The 22732-nt window shown below is 37.4% G+C and overlaps 1 protein-coding gene and 1 pseudogene across 1 annotated transcript; one reads left to right on the forward strand and one right to left on the reverse strand.

Annotated features, from left to right (window-relative positions):
- Positions 1-40: 40 nt before the first annotated feature.
- On the forward strand, positions 41-20253 carry LOC122224293 (serine/threonine kinase receptor associated protein). Its single transcript, XM_042945906.1, has 10 exons — positions 41-477; positions 1187-1322; positions 7846-7927; positions 8722-8794; positions 12014-12110; positions 12702-12839; positions 15059-15195; positions 17776-17925; positions 18600-18665; positions 19414-20253. The coding sequence occupies exons 1-10, from the start codon at positions 366-368 to the stop codon at positions 19473-19475; spliced, it is 1053 nt and encodes a 350-aa protein (XP_042801840.1). The 5' UTR covers positions 41-365; the 3' UTR covers positions 19476-20253.
- LOC122225765 lies at positions 15740-15912 on the reverse strand (annotated as a pseudogene).
- Positions 20254-22732: the final 2479 nt, after the last annotated feature.

The following is a 22732-nucleotide window of genomic DNA, read 5'->3' on the forward strand; positions in this document are numbered from 1 at the left end:
TCTTGCTAGATCGTCACTTCCGACGGACGCTTGACGTCATTGGTATCGTCACTTCCTGCCGGTACCGGTGTGGACCGTGCGGGTCTTGGCCGCGGGTTCTCCGGCTTTCCCCCTCCCCTACTTTCCTCCCTCCCTCCCTTTCCCTCCCTGGCCGCTGTCGGTCGCCCGTCGCGGACACCCTGGCCCATCCCCAAACCCTTTCCTGACCTCGCTGCTGCCCGATTGGCCTCTTTTTCCTGTTTCTCGGCCCATCCCCAGTCCCCAGTGTCAGGGCGGGGGCCTTGAGCCAGAGGCTCTGCGGCAGAGGAAAGAAAAGAGCAGACGACCCTCGGCTCCGCAGCCGGATCGCTCGGTTCGCCGCCGCCATGGCAATGAGGCAGACTCCGCTCACCTGCTCGGGCCACACGCGGCCTGTGGTTGATTTGGCCTTCAGTGGCATCACGCCCTATGGCTATTTCTTAATCAGCGCTTGCAAAGGTGAGCAGGGCCCCTGGATCCAGATCCCTGACGGGTAGGACTGGCTCCAAAGGTATTCCCCAGTGCCGAAGGGAGATCTCAGCCTTTGAGATTGAGGCCAACATGGTCTGATGGGGAAAATAGGGATTCGTAGTTGGAGCCAAGAGAGGCTTTTCTGATCCTCTGGTGAGGCCAAGTATTGCCCTCCCCCCGTCTAGGCCTCTCATTTTACTTTTATTGCTATTTCTGGAGCATCCGGACTGTACGCTTGCGTAGGCGCCCCGGCCATCAAATACTGTAAATAATCTTTCAAGGATTTGGGGCATGAAGAAACTAGGCCAGGCTAAGTAATACCTTTCGTTATTTTACAGAGACTTGTCATTCCTGTTATTATTTCATTGGACATTCCTTTGTGGTAGTAGTCCCGTTCTTCAATTGGAAACTGAGATTTAGGTTAAGACGTTTGTCCAAAATAAGACTGAAATCTACATTATTTTGACATAGATCAGTATTCTTCCTACCGAATTACAGACGCTTCAGTGAGCATGTCTGGCTCAGCTCTTCAGTTAATTTAGTTCTGGACGTTTCATAGTGACCTCAGTGAATGAGAATAGTTAAACAATAAAAGCAGTGTTCCACTTTGTGATTTAACACAATCACTTTATGTTCGAGTCTTAGATTTTAAGTAATCTGAACTTCGAAATAACATGCTTTTTTAAATGTGTTTTAGATGGGAAGCCTATGCTACGTCAGGGAGATACAGGAGACTGGATTGGAACATTTTTGGGTCATAAGGGTGCTGTTTGGGGTGCAACATTGAATAAGGATGCCACCAAAGCAGCTACAGCAGCTGCGGATTTCACTGCGTAAGTATAGCCGAAACAGCCAGTTTTGGAGATCTCCGTGGATTGTGTTAATGGAAGTACTCAAAACTTCAACTTCAGTTATTCATAAAATTCTGACTCAGTGCCTACCAGATAGAGCACATGATGTTTGATCTCACTAAACCTGTAGTCCTTTCTGCCTCTTTCTCTTCAGTGGTTCTCACCAATTTTCAGAGACTTTAAATGACTTATTGTCTATGTCTGGATTAGGACCCAGGAACCTGCATTGTTAACAGGCACTTTAGATAACGAATCTTGGGAGGGTCGTGCTTACAAATGCTGCACTACATGTGCTTTCTGAGTGATATTGCACACTTCTGTGGCTCCCTAGTGCTGATGACCTGGATTTTTAGCCCCATCTCATTCTCTGTTTTTGTTAACTGGCTTTACACATATTTAAAACTTCCAAACTCCATTGCTTTTTATTTTCTAAGTTTTTTAAGGTTGAAATTTAAATTACTCTTGATTTCTTCCTTACGTCCACATTATCGTTTTTTTTTTTTTTTAATTTTTTTTAATGTTTATTTATTTTTGAGACAGAGACAGAGCATGAACGGGGGAGGGTCAGAGAGAGGGAGACACAGAATCTGAAACAGGCTCCAGGCTCTGAGCTGTCAGCACAGAGCCTGACGAGGGGCTCAAACTCACCGACCGGGAGATCGTGACCTGAGCCGAAGTCGGCCGCTTAACCGACTGAGCCACCCAGGCGCCCCTCTTCATTGTTAATTCTATAGCAGCATATCTCCTGGCTATGATGTTTTTATGTCCCTACCACTAGTAGCTTTCCTTTCTTTTTATCTTCCATAATCTTCCTAAAAACAGATTTCATCATGTCACTTCTCTAATGATCTTCCTTCTTCCCTCTGCAGTTTCCGTGGTTCCTGACCTTGCATGTACCCAAGAGAACTTTAAATTATTCAGATGTATGTGTCTGCGAAATTCTGATTTAATTGATCTGGAGGTGGGGCCCCCACATCCCCCAGCATCAGTTTTTTGGTTTTTTTTCCTTGAAGTTCTGCTAAGTGGTTCTGATGTCCAGCCTTAGAACCACTGGCCTAAACGTTAAATTTCAGTTGTTGCCAGTTTACACTTTGGCCTCATCTTGGTTTATCGACATCTCTGGCACTGCATACCATATGCCTTGTGGTTTAGTTACACTAAACTTACTGTCGCCAAAATACATCTTACCTATTTTGGTTTTTGGCCTTTGCATATGTTAGAGTGACTTGTAAAGACCCACTTTCCCCTTCTGGGCACTTTCATTTTTTTATATAGTCTTGGTATTCTAGTTTCTGATTGTGTTTATGACTTAACAGACACTTAAATGTGTAAACTGATGAAGGCAATGTCAAGAGCAATTGTATGGTAGTAGACTTTGTTACACTCAACTCTGGAGAGTAAAAGTAGTCTCCTTCCTTCCTTCCTTTCTCTCTCGTAATTCTATGTTAGGAGTATTTATAAAAAATAAAGACAGAGGCGCCTGGGTGGCTTGGTCGGTTAAGCGTCCGACTTTGGCTCAGGTCATGATCTCACGGTCTGTGAGTTCAAGCCCCGCGTCGGGCTCTGTGCTGACCACTCAGAGCCTGGAGCCTGTTTCAGATTCTGTGTCTCCCTCTCTCTCTGCCCCATCCCCACTCATGCTCTGTCTCTCTCTGTCTCAAAAATAAATAAACGTTAAAAAAAAAAAAAAAAAAAGACAGATTGTAGTAGTAGATATGTGACTATGCCTTTGTTGAAACGTGTAGATTTCTATGCCACAGAATGAATTCTACTGTATGTAAAATTAAATAAATTACAGTTTTTAAAACAAGGTGAGGGAGATAATAGTGCTTATCCGGGATTAAATTTGAGATGGTGAGAGCAGTAACAAAAGTTATAAATGTCAGCCTGAACGTTTGTCTGTACTTCAATGAATAGATTTCTATTACGTCTTTATGCGTAACTGTTACAAGGCTTTGTGCTGTGCCTTGCTGTGATTGTGTGTAATCCTGATAAAATAAGGAGCTGTTGATTTTATATAAATCCTGTAATGTCAACAGCTTCAGGTCAAATGTTACTGTAGATGTGAGCGTGCATACTTGTAACATGTCCTTCCCATTCACCTTTTTTTATTTAATTTGGTAAAAGTGATTCTCAGACGGAAGACTTCTGGAGTGCAATCAGGTGAAAGTGCCCATTCATTCCTTCTTGGGCTCACACTGTTCCCAGTATTAAAACTTCTGGCACTTTGATAGCACATAATTGATTTATGTGTTGTTGCTTCTTAAAGTCAGGGGTCATGTCTTATATTTTTTATATCCCTTGGCTTGTTCAGTACTTAATATTTGTTGCATAAATAACTTGAGGAAGTTTTCTAAAGTAGACGGTAAAGAATGGGTTAATCACAGATCTTGGTTTTGCTTCTGTAATACTTGTGTCTGATTGCCAAGAGGTTAGCTTTTTTTTTTTCCACTTCAACTCCTCCAGAGTTTTTTGCTCAGTCTAGTAGGAACATTGTCATTGGAAATGAAAGTCACTGATTTTATAACAGAGGTAGAAAACTGAGGTTTTCAACTCTAGTAGACTTCAGACATTTGGGATGAGGATATTAAAAATGTCATTGTTGAAACTAGCTCCCAGTCTGGTGTAATAAGTGAATAGTTAATAAAGTGGTATTTTAAACATAATTAAGTTTTGGGGCTCCTGGCTGGCTCAGTCGGTTGGGTGTCTGCTCTTGGTTTCAGCTAAGGTCATGATCTTAGGGTTGTGGGAGCATGGAGCCTACTTGAGATTCTCTCTCTCTCCCTCCCGCTCTCTCTCTCTCTTCCCCCCCTTCTTTCTCTCTACTTCTCTCCCTCTCTCTCACTCTCCTTCCCTCCCTCCCTCGCACCCTCCTGCCCCTCCCCCTCTCACGCAAGCTTGCACAGTCTCTCTCTCTCTCTCAAATTAAAAAAATACAATGAAGTTTTAAGTGGAACAAGATGTTAGACACTGCAAACATTAGCATTAAACAAGCTTTTGAATTGCAATTCTGAAAGGATACATTTTTGTTAACCTCAATTCTGGGCCCTGTCAGTGTTAATTAGTGAGCAAAATGTTTTGTCACCTCCTGCTTGATGGGCTTGCTCTGATCTTTAAGAGACTTGTGCAAAAAGTTGTTGGGAAGGATGCCTGTCTCTGTAACATCTGTGAAGAGCCTTCGTTTGTGCATTTGACCAAATTATAATGCCAGTCCTTGGGAAGATAAAGAGCTAGATAGAAATTACTGTTCATGCGATAACGCCTCTGAAATGGAGAGCGAAAAAGGTGTGAAAAAATATGGCACTTTAAATACTTAGAGTCTTGGAAAGAGTAGTCAGGATTTTATCTTGCTGCCAGAGGAACAATTATCTTTATTTAGGTCACTTACAGAGCATTAATAACCCAAATCACACATTTGAGGACGTGTGATACCTATTCCTGTGATACCACAGGAATACCTGTGGATAGGTATTCAGTGTTTTTTTGTGCTTAACATTTCAAGTCTCAATGTCTGTGTTTACAAGTGGCATTAAAAGCATGAACCGGATTCTGTAATTGAATCCTCCTTCCGGCATTTAGTAGTTCTGTGACCTTGGGAATTTATTTAACCTCTTTTTTCTCAGTGTCGTCATCTATAAAGATGAGAATAGTAATAATGCTTGTCTCCTGTGTCAGTTGTGAATATTAAATGAGTTAAAATGTTTCTAATATTTAGAACATTGCCTAAAATTGAATGAGTATGTAAGTGTTGCATGTGTAAGGTAGCAGTGATAGCTACCATTCCCACTAGACCAAAATCATATGTACAATTTTGGAACTTCTTTGGCTAAAGCCATGAAATTATTTGGTTTTGTGCAAGAGGGTTGAATAGATTTAAATATTAAATGCTTTTGGTTTTGTTCCCCCCCCCCCCTTAAGGCTTTTAGGTGCCATGATAGAGTGGGAAAGATAGATATAAGCATTCGCTTTGGTGAGGGCTGAGTTCATGTGCTAGCCATGCTGTGTATTTCCAGTTTGATCATGGGTTGCTTCTTAAAACTTTGGCTTTCGTATCTGTAAGATGGGTGTAAGACCACATGGTTTTTGGGAGGATTAGAGAGATCTTTCTCCATTTACATCCTTGGAGTTTAGCACAGCGTCTCTTGCCTAGTAGATGCTTCAATAAATAGTAGGTGAGTCTTACCCCTTACTTGTTCAGTGTCTGTTTTGGAGGAGTAGGAGCCTTGTGTATAATCTCTTTTAATGATTTGCATGGGACTTGCTGTTACGGAACCTGATCCAGCTAAAGAATAGCTTCCCCCACTTACCTGATTAATCATAGTTGGTATAAATAATTTTTGGGAAGCACTCACCCTTCCTATGTTTCTCATAAAATTCATTAATGTCATGTGTATCTAGAGGTGTATTTTGTTCTTGTGGAGAAAATGTATTCAGCAGAGCTGGTCTGTGGGTCAGTTGGAATGCTATCTTGAGATAATTCGGGCAATTGAGTCAGGTGATAAGTACACTATTTCCTGAAACTCTATCCTCTTTATATCTTTTAATTCATGAAGCTAATGTAAGCTTTACTTCCCATGATCCTTTTCTTAGCATCTCCACTTTCCTCTTAAAATCATTTGGAGAGGGTGCCTAAAGTGGAGAAGGTTACTGTGCTCTGTTCCAGAGGGTGATTAAATGGATCTGGAGTTAGGCCCAGCAATCCATAGGTAAACAGTGTATGGTCACTTTTCTCGCTTGTAAAAGACAATAGAAAGATCGATTTTTCTCTGAATAAGGTTGCCAATAAATTGAAGGTGGAATTATCTCCTTTTTGATGACTTGGTCATGTTAAGATAGCTGGGCAGTTTTTTCCACCTAAAATAACTTAATTTTTGTTGTTGTTAAACTTTAAGCAACCCCTCTTTTGAGACATATGGTAAGTCTGTTCCAAGGATAAGAAAAGTATTGAACAGATAACAATATTATATGCACGAAACAGGGGATGTAAGGTGAATCAGTAGTTTAGGGAGATGACGGGTACTTCATGAGTTGTGCAGAATGTAAATGCTGCATGATTCGCTGATGAAAGGGTATTGTTTTAATGATCCTTCACTGTTTTCATTTGAACCCCTCAGCCAGCTAGTTAATATCAGTTTCACATCTGGTGATTGAAAAATACATTAGAAAACATTTAGGTTATTCTAGATTATTTTTAGGGCTATAAACCCTTTTTAGGATTGTTACTGTGAATAATGGAAATATGCCAAAGTTAGTAGAAGTGATTATTAGAACACACTGTCAGAAGGGGTCATCTTCAATTTTAGTAGTGTTTCTAAATAGGATGGAAAAGACTATAGATATATTGGCACCCTGGATGCTGCTGCTTTGGTCATGCTTCCCCCACACCCCCCACTCTGCCCCCCACTGTATATGGTTCCCTTTATTTTTAAAAATAAATGTCAGTTACATTAAAATGAATATCTTTTTGGAGCATAGTTTGTTCACTCTTAACAGTTCTTTTCCCAGTAAGCAAGGTTTTCTTGTTTATTTTTCAATAATCACTTCTGATAGAAAATGAGTTTTTTTCTTCTCTAAGCTTTTTTATTTGGGGAACCTCTTTTTTTTTTTTTTTAATTTTTTTTTAACGTTTGTTTTTGAGACAGAGACAGAGCATGAATGGGGGAGGGGCAGAGAGAGAGGGAGACACAGAATCGGAAGCAGGCTCCAGGCTCTGAGCCATCAGCCCAGAGCCCGACACGGGGCTCGAACCCACGGACCGCAAGATCGTGACCTGAGCTGAAGTCGGACGCTTAACCAACTGAGCCACCCAGGCGCCCTGGGGAACCTCTTATAGTGTGCATACATACATATATATTTGTATAGACACACAACCACACATATACTTTGGGTTGGAGTGGGTCAGGGAAACAGGCAGTTGAGAGATTAAAAATCCTGTTTTAGCATTATATAATCAAAGGCTGATACTTTGGGGGAAGTTAATTGGACTAGAATTTGAGAATTTAAGAGTCAGCTTTGAGGAAGAGAATATTTTCTTCTCTACTGTCTTGATAATAAAATTTTATGTGGCCTTTTCATTCTTCTGCAAATTTTTTCTAGGATTTTTTGTTTTTCGCTTGTTTGTTTTGCACGTAAGTGAGACTAGTGACTAGAGAAACAAATTGGAAAGATGAAACTTAAAATTGGTTAAAATGTTTTGTAGTCTTGCTAAAAGGATATTATGGCTGTAGGCTAAAGGTAAGGATGGGTTGGTTCATGGATATCATTTACTTAAATTTGTAGATCTTTTTCATTGTCAAAATTAGATTCGCTACATGGCTTCTACAGGTATATTTTTCTTTAGAATCATTTAAATTATTTAATCAAATGAACTCTTAACAGTGAGGGATACTAAAGATAATGAGAGATACGTAATACATTTATATAACATTTCATGTATCTAACTTACTTGGTAATCATCAAAATTACCATTATATTTCTCTTCTAATTTCACTCTTTTTACTTTTAGCAAAGTGTGGGATGCTGTCTCAGGAGATGAATTGATGACGCTGGCTCATAAACACATTGTCAAGACTGTGGATTTTACGCAGGTATCAGAATATAGAATTTATTTTAGGGAGTGAAATTGCTGTTACTATAGGATGTAGTGACATTGTATATTTGATTGGTTTGTATATTTGGGGCGATATTAGGTGTATATTGCCTTATATTTGATAATATAATTGCATATTAAGCTATAGAGATTTATTTATTTATTTGGTTAATCCTGAGATACCCTGGAACTCTTGGATGAATTCTCCGTCGGTAGCAACAAATATCTAAAATGTGCCAATAATGTTTCCTAACTACTTTCAGAGGGGAAAGGATAAAGTTGAGATCACCAAAGAAGTGTTTGTTAGTGGGGAGGGGAGCAGGATAAGGCAGATGGAGAAGATTCATGTGGTAGGTGGTGTAATACACTTGAACTGGAGAGCTTAAAGGGTTTTACGAAATTTAGGCAATTACGAAAAGAATAAATGTTCTACAGTATCTTCTCAGAATTGGTACGTTTTACATCTCTTTGTGATGCCTGCGAACTTTATTTATTTCAAGGTTATTTTTGAGAGAGAGCGTGAGCAGGGGAGGGGCAGAGGAGAGGGAGACACAGAATCCAAAGCACGCTTCAGGCTCTGAGCTGTCAGCACGGAGCCCGATGTGGGGCTCAAATTTATGAACTCTGAGATTGTGACCTGAGCTGAAGTCAAATGTTCAACCGACTGAGCCACCCAGGCGCCCCGATGTCGGTGAACTTTATTTAGATTTTAGTTGGTGTTGAAGAAGTTTCAGAAAGATATAGCTGTTAAAATGGCTAATCTGTTAACATTTTCCTTGTGTGTGTTTTCAGGATAGTAATTACTTATTAACCGGGGGACAGGATAAACTGTTACGCATATATGATTTGAACAAACCTGAAGCAGGTAAGCATAATTTATACCTGTATTATATTTTGTTGTAATTTAAATAAGTTTTCTTGATTAAAAAGAATCATGTTCAGTGCTCAAATTTGGAAGTTAAAGATAGTCACAAAGAAAAAAATGAAAACATAATTCATAATCCAGTATTAATCATTGTTAATATCTTTAGTTTTTGGTTCATATTCTTCCAGGTTTTTTTTTTCTATGCAAATCTCTTTTTTATAATGTCCATTTATTTGCTACATTGTACTTGTATCTTTTTCTTACAACCTAAAATCTTATTTTGCTAAATTTTTATCATATTAAGTTTAAAAAGATGCATAGCATTGTTACTACTTTTTGGTAAGAATGAGTGGTTATCTGTAGAAGGTAAGAAGGGTGCAAGTTCTTAGTGTGTACATATATTCAGATTTTTGAACCATGTGAATGTATTAATAGGATTTTTAAATTTTTTTTTGAATTAAAAAAAATTTTAAAAATTGCAATTCACAATTTTTTCATGTTTTGAAATATTCTATCCACTGTTTTTAATGACTGTATCATTTTCATCCTATGGATAAGTGGATTAAAAAATCTCTTACTATGTGACCTGTTTGGGCTACTTACAGATTTTAAATATCATAAGTAGTGTTATGCTTGGGGTGCCTGGGCCGTTCAGTTGGTGGGGCATCCAACTTTGGCTCAGGTCATGATCTCACCATCCGTGAGTTTGAGCCCCGCGTCGGGCTCTGTGCTGAAAGCTGGGAGCCTGGAGCCTGCTTCAGATTCTGTGTCTCCCTCTCTCTCTGCCCCTTCCCTGCTCGTGCTCTGTTTCTCTCTCTCTCAAAAATAAGATAAAAACATTAAAAAAATGTTTTTATAAGTAGTGTTATGCTTAACATCCTTTTAATTGCAAATATTTCCGCAATTGTTTCTGTAGAATAACTACATAGAAATAGAATTGTTGGGACAAAAAGGAGGTATACTTGGAAACTGTTGGTAGGAATTACTAAAGTGTGTTCTACAGAAGTGTAAAAAATATATCTATAGTTAACCTGTTCTAGCAAACACTGATAACTAACTGTATCTTTCTCAATTCAGTAGAAGAAAAATGTTTCTGTGGTATTAATGTAAACTTGAAAAAAATTATTCATGAGATTAAATAACTATGGAGTGCCATTTTAATGTATTTGTTGGTGAATAGCCTGTTCGTACTTTTTGCCAATTTATCTGTTGTGGTGTTCATCTTTTTTTATTGGTTTTAAGGTTCTTTATTGTATTCTAATTTGTTGCTTGCTTTTACATTTTTTAAAAAAGTTAATTTATTTTGAGAGAGAGAGAGAATTCCAGGTAGGTTCTGCACTCTCAGGGTAGTAGAGCCCATTGTGGGGCTGGAACTCAGCAAACCATGAGATCATGATCTGAATCAAAGTAGGAAACTTAACAGACTAAGGCACCCAGGTGCCCCTTAAATTTTATTAGTTAAGGTTTATGGTATAGGGGTGTCTGGGTGGCTCAGTTATTTGAGATTTTGGCTCAGGTCATGATCCCAGGGTTGTGGAATCAAGCCCTGCATCAGGCTCCATGCTGAGTGTGGAGCCTATTTGAGATTCTATCTCTCCCTCTACCCCTCTCCCCTGCTCATGCATGCATGCTCTCTCTCTTTTCCTCTCTCTCTCTCTTTTCCTCTCTCTCTCTGTCTCTCAAATAAATAGGTTTATGGTATACACATTGTAAAGTTTTTGGTGGTGAAATTGATCATTTCCCTAATGAATTCTCTATTGCATCGAAGTTGTAAAAGATACCTTTTCTTTTCTGGTACAGATATTCATTTTGTAGTAGTCTATTTTGTAGTAGTTTAATGCTTTTCTAGCCACATTATAATATATTTCAAAAGCTATGAAATTATGATGAACAAGATTTTGTTTTATATAAGTTGGTCTCTTAAATTTTGTATCATGGGTATTTATTATTTATTCATAAATCTGTGAACTTCCAAAGTTTGTGTGAAAGTCAAAGCTACATTGGATATTAAATAATTATTCTCAAGATACTCTCTTTCCTAAAAGCATTTTTAAGGTGACCAAACAGACTACATTTATAGGTGATTCTTCATTAGCATCTGGAAGTATTTCTCTTCATTCTCTTTGATAACTTGAAGCCAAAACATAGCAAAGTACTTGGACCTCTTACAATCAGCATGTCTATCTGACTCTGCAAGGTAGTTCAGGCCTTTGGTGGATATTTTTCATCTTTTACCTTTCTCAAAGCTGATTTTTGAAAGTGGTTCTTGCACTGTACTGGCAATAGAAATAACAGCAATTAACTGAAGTTTTACTGTATGTCAGACACCGGGTTAGAAGCTTCAGATGAATATTCTCATTTGGTCCTTATACTCAAATTATGAGGTACAGTAACTGTCGTTATCCCATCATACAGATGAAGAAATGAAAGGGTTAAGTAACCTTTACTTCGACAGATTAAGTAACTTGCCCCAAATCAAAGTAGTGTTGACTAGCTTTGCCTCCAGCATGTTTTTGTCCAAAGATAACACTGAGTAGTTTTGTTGTTGTTTTTTAATCTTTTGAAGGGAAAGTCTCCCAATGGAGACAGGTTCCTATTTTTTGGGTGCTTTGCTCTCAGCGTAGAAATATTCTTGGGAGGGGCACATGGGTGGCTCAGGTCATGATCTCATGGTTCCTGAGTTCAAACTCTTGCATCAGGCTCTGCACTGACAGTGTGGAGCCTGCTTGGGATTCTCTCTCTCAAAATAAATAAAGTTAAAAAAAAATATTCTTGGGAATTGCCACATTGCTTTTTATTCTCCTTTTCTTCTGTCAGCCTCTATTTCCCTCTTTTTTCCTGTTAGTTACTACCAACAGTGACTTGGATGAAGGTCCCAGTGTTAGTGATGATGTTGGATTAGCTTCTTTTATTTCATTGTGGTACAGTAATGGTAATGCTTTTGAAAGCAGAAAGTAGCCTGGAGGGAGTGATATATTCAGTCCCAAGTGAGGATAAATAACAGCATAGTTCTTGGGTTCTTTGTTATGCGAATAAGTTTTCCATCCAGTGCAGAAAAACTAAATGTGTTCTTTTATAAACTGTAACTTTGTATTGTGTTGGGCTTTGAAAAGTTGGCAGTCTTACTTAAAATTTATTTTTTCTTTTCTTTTTACATATTTCAATGTTGCTCAGTTAAGAAAATGAAATATTAACAATTTTAAATTGTTTTATCTTAAGAACCTAAGGAAATCAGTGGTCACACTTCTGGTATTAAAAAAGCTTTATGGTGCAGTGAGGATAAACAGATTCTTTCAGCTGATGATAAAACTGTCCGGTAAGTAATTTTTCTTTAATAATTTAAAACTTAAGCTGTACACAGATAACATTTTTCTGGAGCTGTTTACTATTATAAACCTAGAGCAGAATCCACAAGACACTTAATTAAAACTACTGATATCTTTATAAGCACGTACTCTTAACCTGAGTCAGTGGACAGGCTGGGTGTAGGGAGTCCATGAAAGTCCTGAAATTCTATACACAATTCTTTGTGCTGATTGTTTTCTCCCGTAGTAATATATAATAGCTGTCATCATATTCACAAATACAGAGTATAAGAACCATTATTTAGAGTGACACTAGAATGGCAAAATTAAGATTTATATGTCTTAACAGTGTAATTTTGCTAAATTGCTTGGGAGGTATGTGTAAGTGTTAAAGTTGACCTCACCAACCAGATACCAAGTAATTTATCATTGTATAGGAACCCAAACATTCTCTGTATCATCTATAATTTGTGAATTGGAATGAAGGTTGTTGTACCACAATTGTGATTATTCTCTCATTGATTAATCTGTAGGTATAATTGGGAATTACGCACTTCTCTTAAATGAGTAAATACCACTGTTTTCCTCTTCCTTTTTTGCAGCCTTTGGGATCATGCTACTATGACAGAAGTGAAGTCTCTAAATTTTAATATGTCTGTTAGCAGTATGGAATATATTCCTGAGGGAGAGATCTTGGTAATAACTTATGGACGATCTATTGCTTTTCATAGTGCAGTAAGGTATGTCCAAGAAATACCTTAATTTTTCTTTCTTTTCTTTTCTGTCTCTCTCTTTTTTTTTTTTTTGTTGGTAACTTAAAAATTAGAAGGCAAATGTGAAAGGAATTTAACTCTTTACAAAACAAATCTTAGCCTATACTACATAATATAGGAGGAAATATTTCCATACCATTAACAATATGTTTTTTAAGAATTTGGAATATTGATGAATTAATCATATTAATTTCCAGATATTTAGGACATTGGTAAAACTTAACAACTTTTAAATGATAATTTTCTTAAAAGGATTGCTAGACTGGTGCTATAATTAACATTCATTACTGTATAAAACCACTGTGATCTTGATTCTCTTATTAATTTTCCCTTTAAAATTTTAGAGAAACTGTTTTTTTTTTTTCTTTGAAGTTTGTGTAGACCTAGTGATGTTTTCCAAAAACAGACCTCTTTTTTTTGTGACCATAAATATGGTTAATACCTCTGTTGTAAATTTGGGAAATAGAAAAAAAAATTTACCCACAGTTCTTCAACTATAGATGCCAGAATGTTAATGGTAGTTTTATTTTCTGTCTTAGTCTTTTATAACATTATATGTGTGTGTTCATGTGGGCATTTGTCTTTAGTTACTAGGGTCCTATGAGTGTAATTCAGATTTTTTATTTTAAATTATTCTCAGCTATTAAAAATTGTTTGAAAATATTTTTGGTAGGTGTATTACATAATAGGTGTTAATCATGTGTCAGTTTCCCTGTTTTAACGCTGCAGTGATTTATGGTACATCTCTGATATTTCCTTGTAAGAGAAACCTGAGTATTTCCTTATATGAATTAGCAGTTCAAAGGGTAGGAAAGTTCTTTGTAGGGGCGGCTGGGTGGCTCAGTCAGTTAAGTGTCCAACTCAATTTCAGCTCAGGTCCTAATCTCTTGGTTTGAGTTCAAGCCCCATATTTGGGCTCTGTACTGACAGCACAAAACCTGCTTGGGATTCTCTTTCTCTTTCTCTGTCTTTGCTCCTACCTGCTTGTTCTCTTTCCCAAAATAAATAAATAAAAACTTTGATAAGTAAGTAAATAAATAAATAAAGTTCTTTGCATACATGATTTCTGTAAAGATTATACCACATTATGCTCCAACCAGCAGTCTTTTACCTTTTGTCAGAAGGGCAACTTGCACAGTTGAGCTTTACTGGAGGGCAAAAGGAAAGAGGAGGTAGTAAAAACGGAGAAAAGCAGTTAAGAATGTAAAGGAGTTCATGCACCCACAGTGAAGTGGTAGTAATAGAATACAATTGCCCGGAGCCATTAATTTGTATGACTGTGTTCACTGGTCCCTTGTGGATTTAGGCAGCACATAGCCCTGCTTAGATCAGCACCTCGGATCCTGTTTCAGTGGCAGAGGTTTGCTGGCCTACTGAACCTTCTACCATTCAAGGCAGAAGGTTGCTCTTCAGTGATCCTGCACCAGTCATGACTAACTTGAATTTCTGTATGTAGTGTGTGATGATGGGAATAGGGTGGTGGCATTTCGGAGCAGGAATGCTCTTGATGTTTTATGTTGGAGCCTTTCAGGACTTTTAGGATTAGACTGGAAAAGAGCCGATGTCCAAACTCATTGATACTCAGGTGAAGCTGTTGTTGTGCATTGATTTTTATTATATAGCTGTAGTTTTAAATTTGGTTATTCTTTTAAAGCTTGATATTAAAAACTGAGCCATCTTTAGCAGTTTTATATTTTTATGGCACTGAAGGTTTTTTGTTGTTGCAGAAGCTCATACATTTTCAGCAATTGAGAATAATGTACAAATAATCCATTATGTTACTTACTGTAAAACCTTTTTCTGTTTACAAAGATAATGCATGGTTATCATGGAAAAATCAAACAATACAGAATTACATTTTGTTCAGTGTAAAAATCCAAATAGATTAGCCATGCTGTTTTAATTAGCTAACAGTCATTTCCAAGAAGGCATTCGCTGCCCAAAGTGCCTTGTATTTCTGGTATGAGCTCCGCTTGGGCATAGTATCTTTCTGAACTTTTTTTGCTAATATTATTTAGAGGTTTGTTGTTTTTTTTTTTAACATCTCTATTTATGTTTGACTAAATGAAGATGTAATTATTCCTTGTGTTTCAGAAATTAGGAACAGTTTAAAAGAAACTGAATTATTTTTTGGTATTATTATGCAGTATTCAACGTTTATAAATATTATTTAAATTATTTTCCAGTTTGGACCCAATTAAATCCTTTGAAGCTCCTGCAACCATCAATTCTGCATCTCTTCATCCTGAGAAAGAATTTCTTGTTGCAGGTGGTGAAGACTTTAAACTTTATAAGTATGATTATAATAGTGGAGAAGAATTAGGTGAGTTGTCCTTTTTTTCTTCCCTTAAAATGATGTGTTTACATTTGTCAAATGCTAGGTTTTAGTAGTTAACACCTCAGTTAGCAAATTTTATGGCTAACTAAAGCTTGCTATTTCCAAGCGAAAAAATAAAGGACTTTTTTCCATTTTTGGTAGAAGTATTTGTAGAACTACAAACAAAGTATACTGAACTCTCAATTTTACCTTTTCCTTTTAACCTAAGTTCATTGTATTCTGATATTCTATACAGTAGTGCAGTATATTTATCTGAGGATACAACAAGGCAGTCTTATATCAAAATTCCGTTAAGCAGCTGTAAGGGTGTTTGTTCTTTGTGAAGCATAGTGCTAGTATGTAGCCCGTCTATCTGGCTCCTCTGTTTTGCCAGCGTAAGAATCTCTAAGGTTTGTAGAGAATAGTGTGTGTGTGGGGGGGGGGGGGGGGGGGGGAAACAGCTGTGACCTATTATAGGGATACCTTTGGGATCTGAATTGGAGGAGATTTTGGGGTTTTTTTGGAGTCTGACTTTTGCTTCCATTTTCATAATAATAGTCCTTAGTAAAGGAGGGGGAGGGACATGTAAAGTTAATTTGAAGTTGACATACATCCTAACTTTACATTTATCTAGGTTTAATAATCATTTATCTAGGTTTACATTTATTAAACTGATAAGAACAGATACTACACTTGATCTTAGCCAAAAGGCCGAGAAGTGATCTAGGTTTACATTTATGTAGGTATTTCATAATCATTGCTCTCAGTATCTACTTTTAGCCTTCCCAAAATAGTTTTTGCTTTTTGAGCTAGTGTGTTCAGTTTTTATAATCCCTTTTTCCATAAGCTGCTACTTTATTTCTTCTAACTCTCCTGCTTTACCACCCAATGATATTAAGCTTGTTAGAATTATACACGAGAGCAAAAGACAACTTTATGTTTTGTTTCTTTGGGGAAGCTAACGGATTTGGGTTGGATAAGTGGAAGTTTGGTGAAGGGACCATATAATTGCTTATGGTTCACTCTTTATTATTTGAGTATAAATGACTTTTAAATAAGAGATTCTTTTATTCTTAAAGTAATCTCTACACTCAAAGTGGGGGCTTGAATTTATGACCCCAAGATCGTGAGTCAGGTGCTCTACCGAACCAGCCAGATGCCCCAATTAAGATTCTTTTTTTCATTATCTTTATTTAATGTCAGTTTCCAAGGTTTCAGAATGTTTTGGCCGTGTATTTTGTTCTTTTTGAAAAAGAAGTAAATTATTTGCCTGAGATCTGAGGTCACAGTTAGTGAACTCTGGACCTTTGATCCAGCTATTCTCATTACAAACCTCTCATATTCTTTCTACTCTCATGAAAACTTTTCTCTTGTGATAATACTCTCATGATATTCTCTGGTTGGACAGAGATGGGGGAAGATGAGGGTCCTTGAGTTGAATGGATGGAGACAGAACAGGAGCATTGGTCTGATAAAGACTTTGAAAACTAATAAGATGATTAGCATTTAGAAAGTAGATGAGAAAAGTTCATAAACAAGGATATGCTTTAAACAGAACAGCACCACTACTGATCTGTACATTTTCTCATTAAATTCCACAGATTAAAATATTTAAGGATCAGCATTGAGCTTGTATCTTAATGTTCCATGTGACAGAATGAATAGTAGAATCCAGATAGTCTGGTAGGAAATTAAGAGGCAACGTGTATAAAAGAGCTCCATCTGGTGGCTCTCCGTAGTCATAATAGGAATTGGTTTCCTGGTAAATAGGCAGTGAGTTTAGGATGTGGAAATTGGGATTGAACTGAGACTTTAGACCTGTTTTCTGTAGAATTTACTCCCTTCCTTCGTCCTTATTGGGACATGAAGCCTCTTTTTTTTTTTTTTTTTTTTTTGAGGGATAATACGAAACCATAATGTGCGCTAAAATTCTAAGAGGGTAATTTTATTGAGAAATGGTAGACATTATGTACCACTTTGTGAGAAGAATCACTTTGATTTTTGAAAAATGTTTTTTTTTAATTTATTTTAGAGGGAGAGAGAGAGAGTGGAAGTGGGGAAGGGTCAGAGAGGGAGGGAGACACAGAATCTGAAGCAGACTCCAGGCTCTGCCCTGTCAGCACAGAGCCTGACGTGGGGCTCGAACTCACAAACTGTGAGATCATGACCTGAGCTGAAGTCAGATGCTTAACTGACTGAGCCACCCAGGTGCCCTTCATTTTTTTTTTTATTATGTTTATTTATTTTTGAGAGAGAGAGACAGAGACAGAGCATGATCAGGGAAGGGGCAGAGAGAGGGGGAGACACAGAATCTGAAACAGGCCCCAGGCTCCGAGCTGTCAGTACAGAGCTCAGACTTATGAACCATGAGATCATGACTTGAGCTGACGTTGGACGTTTAACCAACTGAGTCAACCAGGCGAACCAGAATCACTTCATTTTTTTTAGTGAGGTTTAGCTCTTTGAATTTGGACTTGAGAATTTTGCATCTTCCCAATAATAAAAGACAGTATTTTCTTTAGTGTATCAATACTTAGCCACTATTTAAGTCTTAAATTATCTAATAGCCCTTCTCCTCTTTTTCAGAATCCTACAAAGGACACTTTGGTCCTATTCACTGTGTGAGATTTAGTCCTGATGGAGAACTTTATGCCAGTGGTTCTGAAGATGGAACATTGAGACTATGGCAGACTGTGGTAGGAAAAACATACGGCCTTTGGAAATGTGTGCTTCCTGGTAAGAATTTGTATTCAAAGTTATCAAGTTTATGGGGCCCCGGCTGGCTCACTTGGCGGAGCATGTGAATCTTAATCTAGGGGTTGGAAGTTGAAGCCCTGGGTTGGTAGAGTTTACTTTAAAAAGCCCACAAAGTTATCAAGTTAAACTTCATAATTTTGTGTCATTTTTCATCACTAGTTTTATTTCTATGTTTCTGTCGCCTATAGATTTTAAATTCTATATTATGGTTGAAGCAGAGAAGCCCATGATTATAAATTGGCCACTGTGTTATTTTGTTTGGTTAAAGTTTTTTGTTGTGTTTTTTGTTCTTTTGTTTGTTTTTATACTTGATCATTTGGTGAATGGAATGGACCTAATTCAAATTTTGCTAGAGGGCAGTGTAAAGAATTTATAAGTAAATGTATTTAATCTCTGAATGGTATTACTCACAGATCCTTATTAATAAGGTAGACATGTTTTTAATAAAAATACTTAGTTATTGATCCCAAAATAGTTGTAGTATGAATTTAAAAGCGAACTTTGAGGAGACACATAATATTTTAGAATTTTAATTATTAAGAAAGAGGTTCCTATGTTGTAGCTCATTTCTTAGAATAATGCGTACTCTTCTTTAAATATTGGAAGTTATTGGAAGTTATTCACATAATCATGAAGTGCTTTTCTTTCCATAGAAGAAGATAGTGGTGAGCTGGCAAAGCCAAAGATCAGTTTTCCAGAGACAACAGAAGAGGAGCTAGGTAAATACTGATGAATGAACTTTCGTTGGGTCCTGGGGGATGTAAATTAAAGGGTTAGATGAGTTCTATTGATTGACAAAGGACACTTACTAAATATGGACATACTTAAGTAATGGAAAGTTTATTATATGTATGTAATTTTATACACATGTTCATAAAACAAATATTTAAGTATCTATAGCATAGTGGTAGGCATGGAGATGTAGTGTGGATTCGAGGTAGTTACTCTTATAGTGGAGTCTAACTTATGAGGCAGTTGCTAAAATAAAAATACAAGCTGTTGCAGTTGTAATTGTTTTGTAACATTTATTAAGGACATACTACTTCCCAAATGTAGAATTACAGATTGGAAGGTATACTGATCATAAAGTATTGTTTGATTTTGAATGAATAAAGGAGGCGGCCAGGTCTTCCAAAGATAAGACTTTAATTCAGTGTTTACTCAATAGTTGGAGTCACTGAAAGTGTAGCCCAGCAGAGGGTCCCCTGGGAAGTTAAGTTACAGTGTAAGAGTGTAATGGGTGAAATACATGAACTCTTTCTTCATTGCATTTTTAGTGACATGAGTCTAGTCATTAATGGTTTGTGCCCTTGTTCTCTTTTGCCTCGCGTCACCAGCACACTTACCAAAAAAATTTTCATTCCTTTATTACACAGAAATGTGGTTAACACAGAAATTTACACAGAAATTTTCTTTATTAAGTTGACTAATGTGGGGTGTTTTTCATTGTTATTTTTTTCATTGCAGAAGAAATTGCTTCAGAGAACTCAGATTCCATCTATAGTTCAACTCCTGAAGTTAAGGCCTGAGCGTTGGGCATATGCTGCAGATAATGTACAACTTATGGACTAAAACAAGCAAGCAGAGAAAAGCATCAGCCTCCCGGAGTTACTCTCTGCTTAAGGCAAACATGAGCAGTAAATTATGGGGAATATGACTTAGCTCCAGTGCTGGAACTAACTTGGTGTTTGTTACCTGTACATGAAAACGCAAGAGTCTCACATGAAGGCAGGTGGAAGTAGGCTCTTGTGGTATGATGGCCTGTTGTCTTTTTAATGAGTATGTGCAAGCCAACATCCAATTTCTCTTATTATAATTAGATTTCTTGTAGCCGTTTATGTTATTATGGAGAAGAAAAATATATTGGCCTATTTTTCCGACGTTTCCCTTAAAAGCAGAAAGCCTTTTTTTTTTTTCCTTTTGCTTTAGTTGTAAAGAAGAGGGAATTCATGATAAAGTAACTGGTTTGATTTCTCTTTCATTGTACACTGCTTCTGAACATCTAATTGTTTTAGTTGTCTAAATAAAATGCCTCTAAACAAAACAATGTTTGTTTCTTGGGAGATTTGAGTTTATAAATGGAAGTTGCCAGAAAGCTTTTCTACATCATAACTATATCAAAAAGACAATGTGGTTAAAGAATTTGTAGTAAACATGTTGTTTCCTGAATTTGAAATTCAATTATTTGTACTAAATTTTTAAAATTTCCATGTTTTTTGCTGGGTTTGCATTTACCTTCCTTCTTCCTCCTTTGGATGGAAATGCTTGACTTGCTTTTTAAAAGAAATTCAGAATAATGACTTATTTAAATGATATATGCTAGTTATAAGAAAAAAATAGTAAATCAAAATTGGCGGAAAGCAGGAAAATCACTTAAAATCTCACCATCCCCCCAAAATCTGTTAAAATATACTGAGCGTTAATGCGCATTTGTGTACCTATATGTGTATATACAGATAGCAAATATTTTATAAACGTGGGATAATTGTACACCTGCAATGTTTTATTTTACTTTAAGTTCAGATGGCATTCAAAAAGCCTTGTTACCAACCTTATAATAAAATGGGTCAACTGGATTTAGACTTGTACTTATTTTTTTAAATATGAGGAGTCTGTTAAACCAGTAATTTGGAAAATACTTTAGACCAATGAATAACATCACTGCCAAATTGCTTTTTCTCTCCGTATTCATCTTGTGAATGACCCTTGATAACTTTCCTTAAAAGAAATAACCAACCAGAGAATACGTTTGGGGGGATTTGTGGTATTCAGAAGAAAGCCCTGTAGGCCATAACGGCCTCTGAAGGCCAAGAGAGGCATGGCAGCAGGGAGAGCCGCTGATAATCCCCACGGTCTCAGGATGGTGGTTTTGTGACCGCTTATTCCGCGCCTGCTTCTCCGCTCAGCTGCAGCAATATTATCAATGTACCGTGGGTTGCTTAGACTCTAGTCAGTCTGACTGACCTTCAATAAGTTGAGATTTATAGGTGTCAGATTGGAATCATGAAATTTATGATTCAAGGGGATTTCTTCTCCTTAGGGGTTAGAAAAATCTAAAGACAATAACACAGATACATGCTTCCACATCATTGGGTGGCATATAGCTTGGAATCTATAAAAGTTGTTTCGAGCTAAGTTTGTAAGTTGAAGGATTTCAGGCGTGAAGTTCTGTCATACCATGCCTTATAATTCTTTTGTAACTAGCCTATTCATGTTGGTCAGATTTCTGGTTGACCGTGTTGAATAAAGTGTCAAATTGTTAAGCTTTTAGCATGTTTTTACATACTGGTTACTCAGGTAAGTCATTTTAGTTGTCAGCTTTTGCCAGATTAATGTTGCTTTTGATAGCTACTTTTGTTTTTATTTTGTTTTTCTGTATTTTTTTTTTTAATTTTTTATTTATTTTTGAGACAGAGAGAGACAGAGCATGAACAGGGAGGGGCAGAGAGAGAGGGAGACACAGAATCTGAAACAGGCTCCAGGCTCTGAGCTGTCAGCACAGAGCCTGACGCGGGGCTCGAACTCACGGACCATGAGATCATGACCTGAGCCGAAGTCGGATGCTTAACCGACCGAGCCACCCAGGCGCCCCTGTTTTTCTGTATTTTTAAAGAGGTTTTTAAATTTATTTTAAAAAATGTTTTTAATGTTTATTTTTGAGAGAGACAAAGTGTGAGCCAGGGAGGGGCAGAGAGAGGGAGACACAGAATCAGAAGCAGGCTCCAGGCTCTGAGCTGTCAGCACAGAACCCGATGAGGGCTGAACTCATGGACCATGAGATCATGACCTGAGCTGAAGTCAGATGCTCAACGGACTGAGCCACCCAGGTGCCCCAGAGTTTTTAAAAATTTTAAGTCATCTCTATACCTAACGTGAGGCTCAAACCTACAACCCCAAGATCAAGAGTGTCATGTTCCACCAACTGAGCCAGCCAGGCACCCACTGCTTTTGTTTTTAATAAGAAAAGGCATGTTTTCAGAGACTTTACTTTTTAATTCTTAAGGCTAACCTTGTTTTTCTTTGTAGTCATATATACTGACTATACAGACCAGGCTGTGGAAACAACCAGTTTGGTATCCTTTGTGTATTGATTTTCTATTGCTGCTGTAATGCTGTAATAAATTACCACAGATTTGTGGCTTAAAACAATACAAATTTGTCTTAAAGTTAAGGAGGTCAAAAATCCAGAATGAGTCTCACTGATCTAAAAATCCACGTGTTGGCAGGGTTGCATTCCTTCTGAAGACTCCAGGGGGGCATCTGTTTCCTTGCATTTTCCTGCTTCTAGAAGCCGCTGACCTTGGGTCATCATCCTTTCATCTGTCTTCAATGCCAGTAGTATAATCTTCAAATCTCAGACTCTCCTGTCACTGTCCTTCACTTAAAAGGACATGTGTGACTACATTGGACCTTTGTGGATAATTTCCCCAGTTCAATATCCTTAATGACCTCTACAAACTCTTTTTTGCCATGTAAGGTCATATGTACAGGTTCCAGGAATTTGGACATGGACATCTTTTGGACTGGAGCGGGGGGTGGGGGTGCATGGCCATCTTTTGGAGGCCATTAGTCTGCCTACCACACTTTGTAATGGTAGAATCTTCTAGTAGAATTAACTTAAGCAAAAAGTTCGAGAATATATCTTATTTAAGTTGCACTTGTCAAAGTCTTCAGTGTTTGTCATGGTTCTAACCTAGTCACTTTTCCGTCCTCATTTTACTAAACCTTCAGCAGATTCAGTAGTTGTCTACTTCATTGTTTTTGAAACACTTTTTTTTCCCCACTG

This window comes from Panthera leo, chromosome B4 (assembly GCF_018350215.1).
Source record: "Panthera leo isolate Ple1 chromosome B4, P.leo_Ple1_pat1.1, whole genome shotgun sequence".
NCBI lineage: Eukaryota > Metazoa > Chordata > Mammalia > Carnivora > Felidae > Panthera > Panthera leo.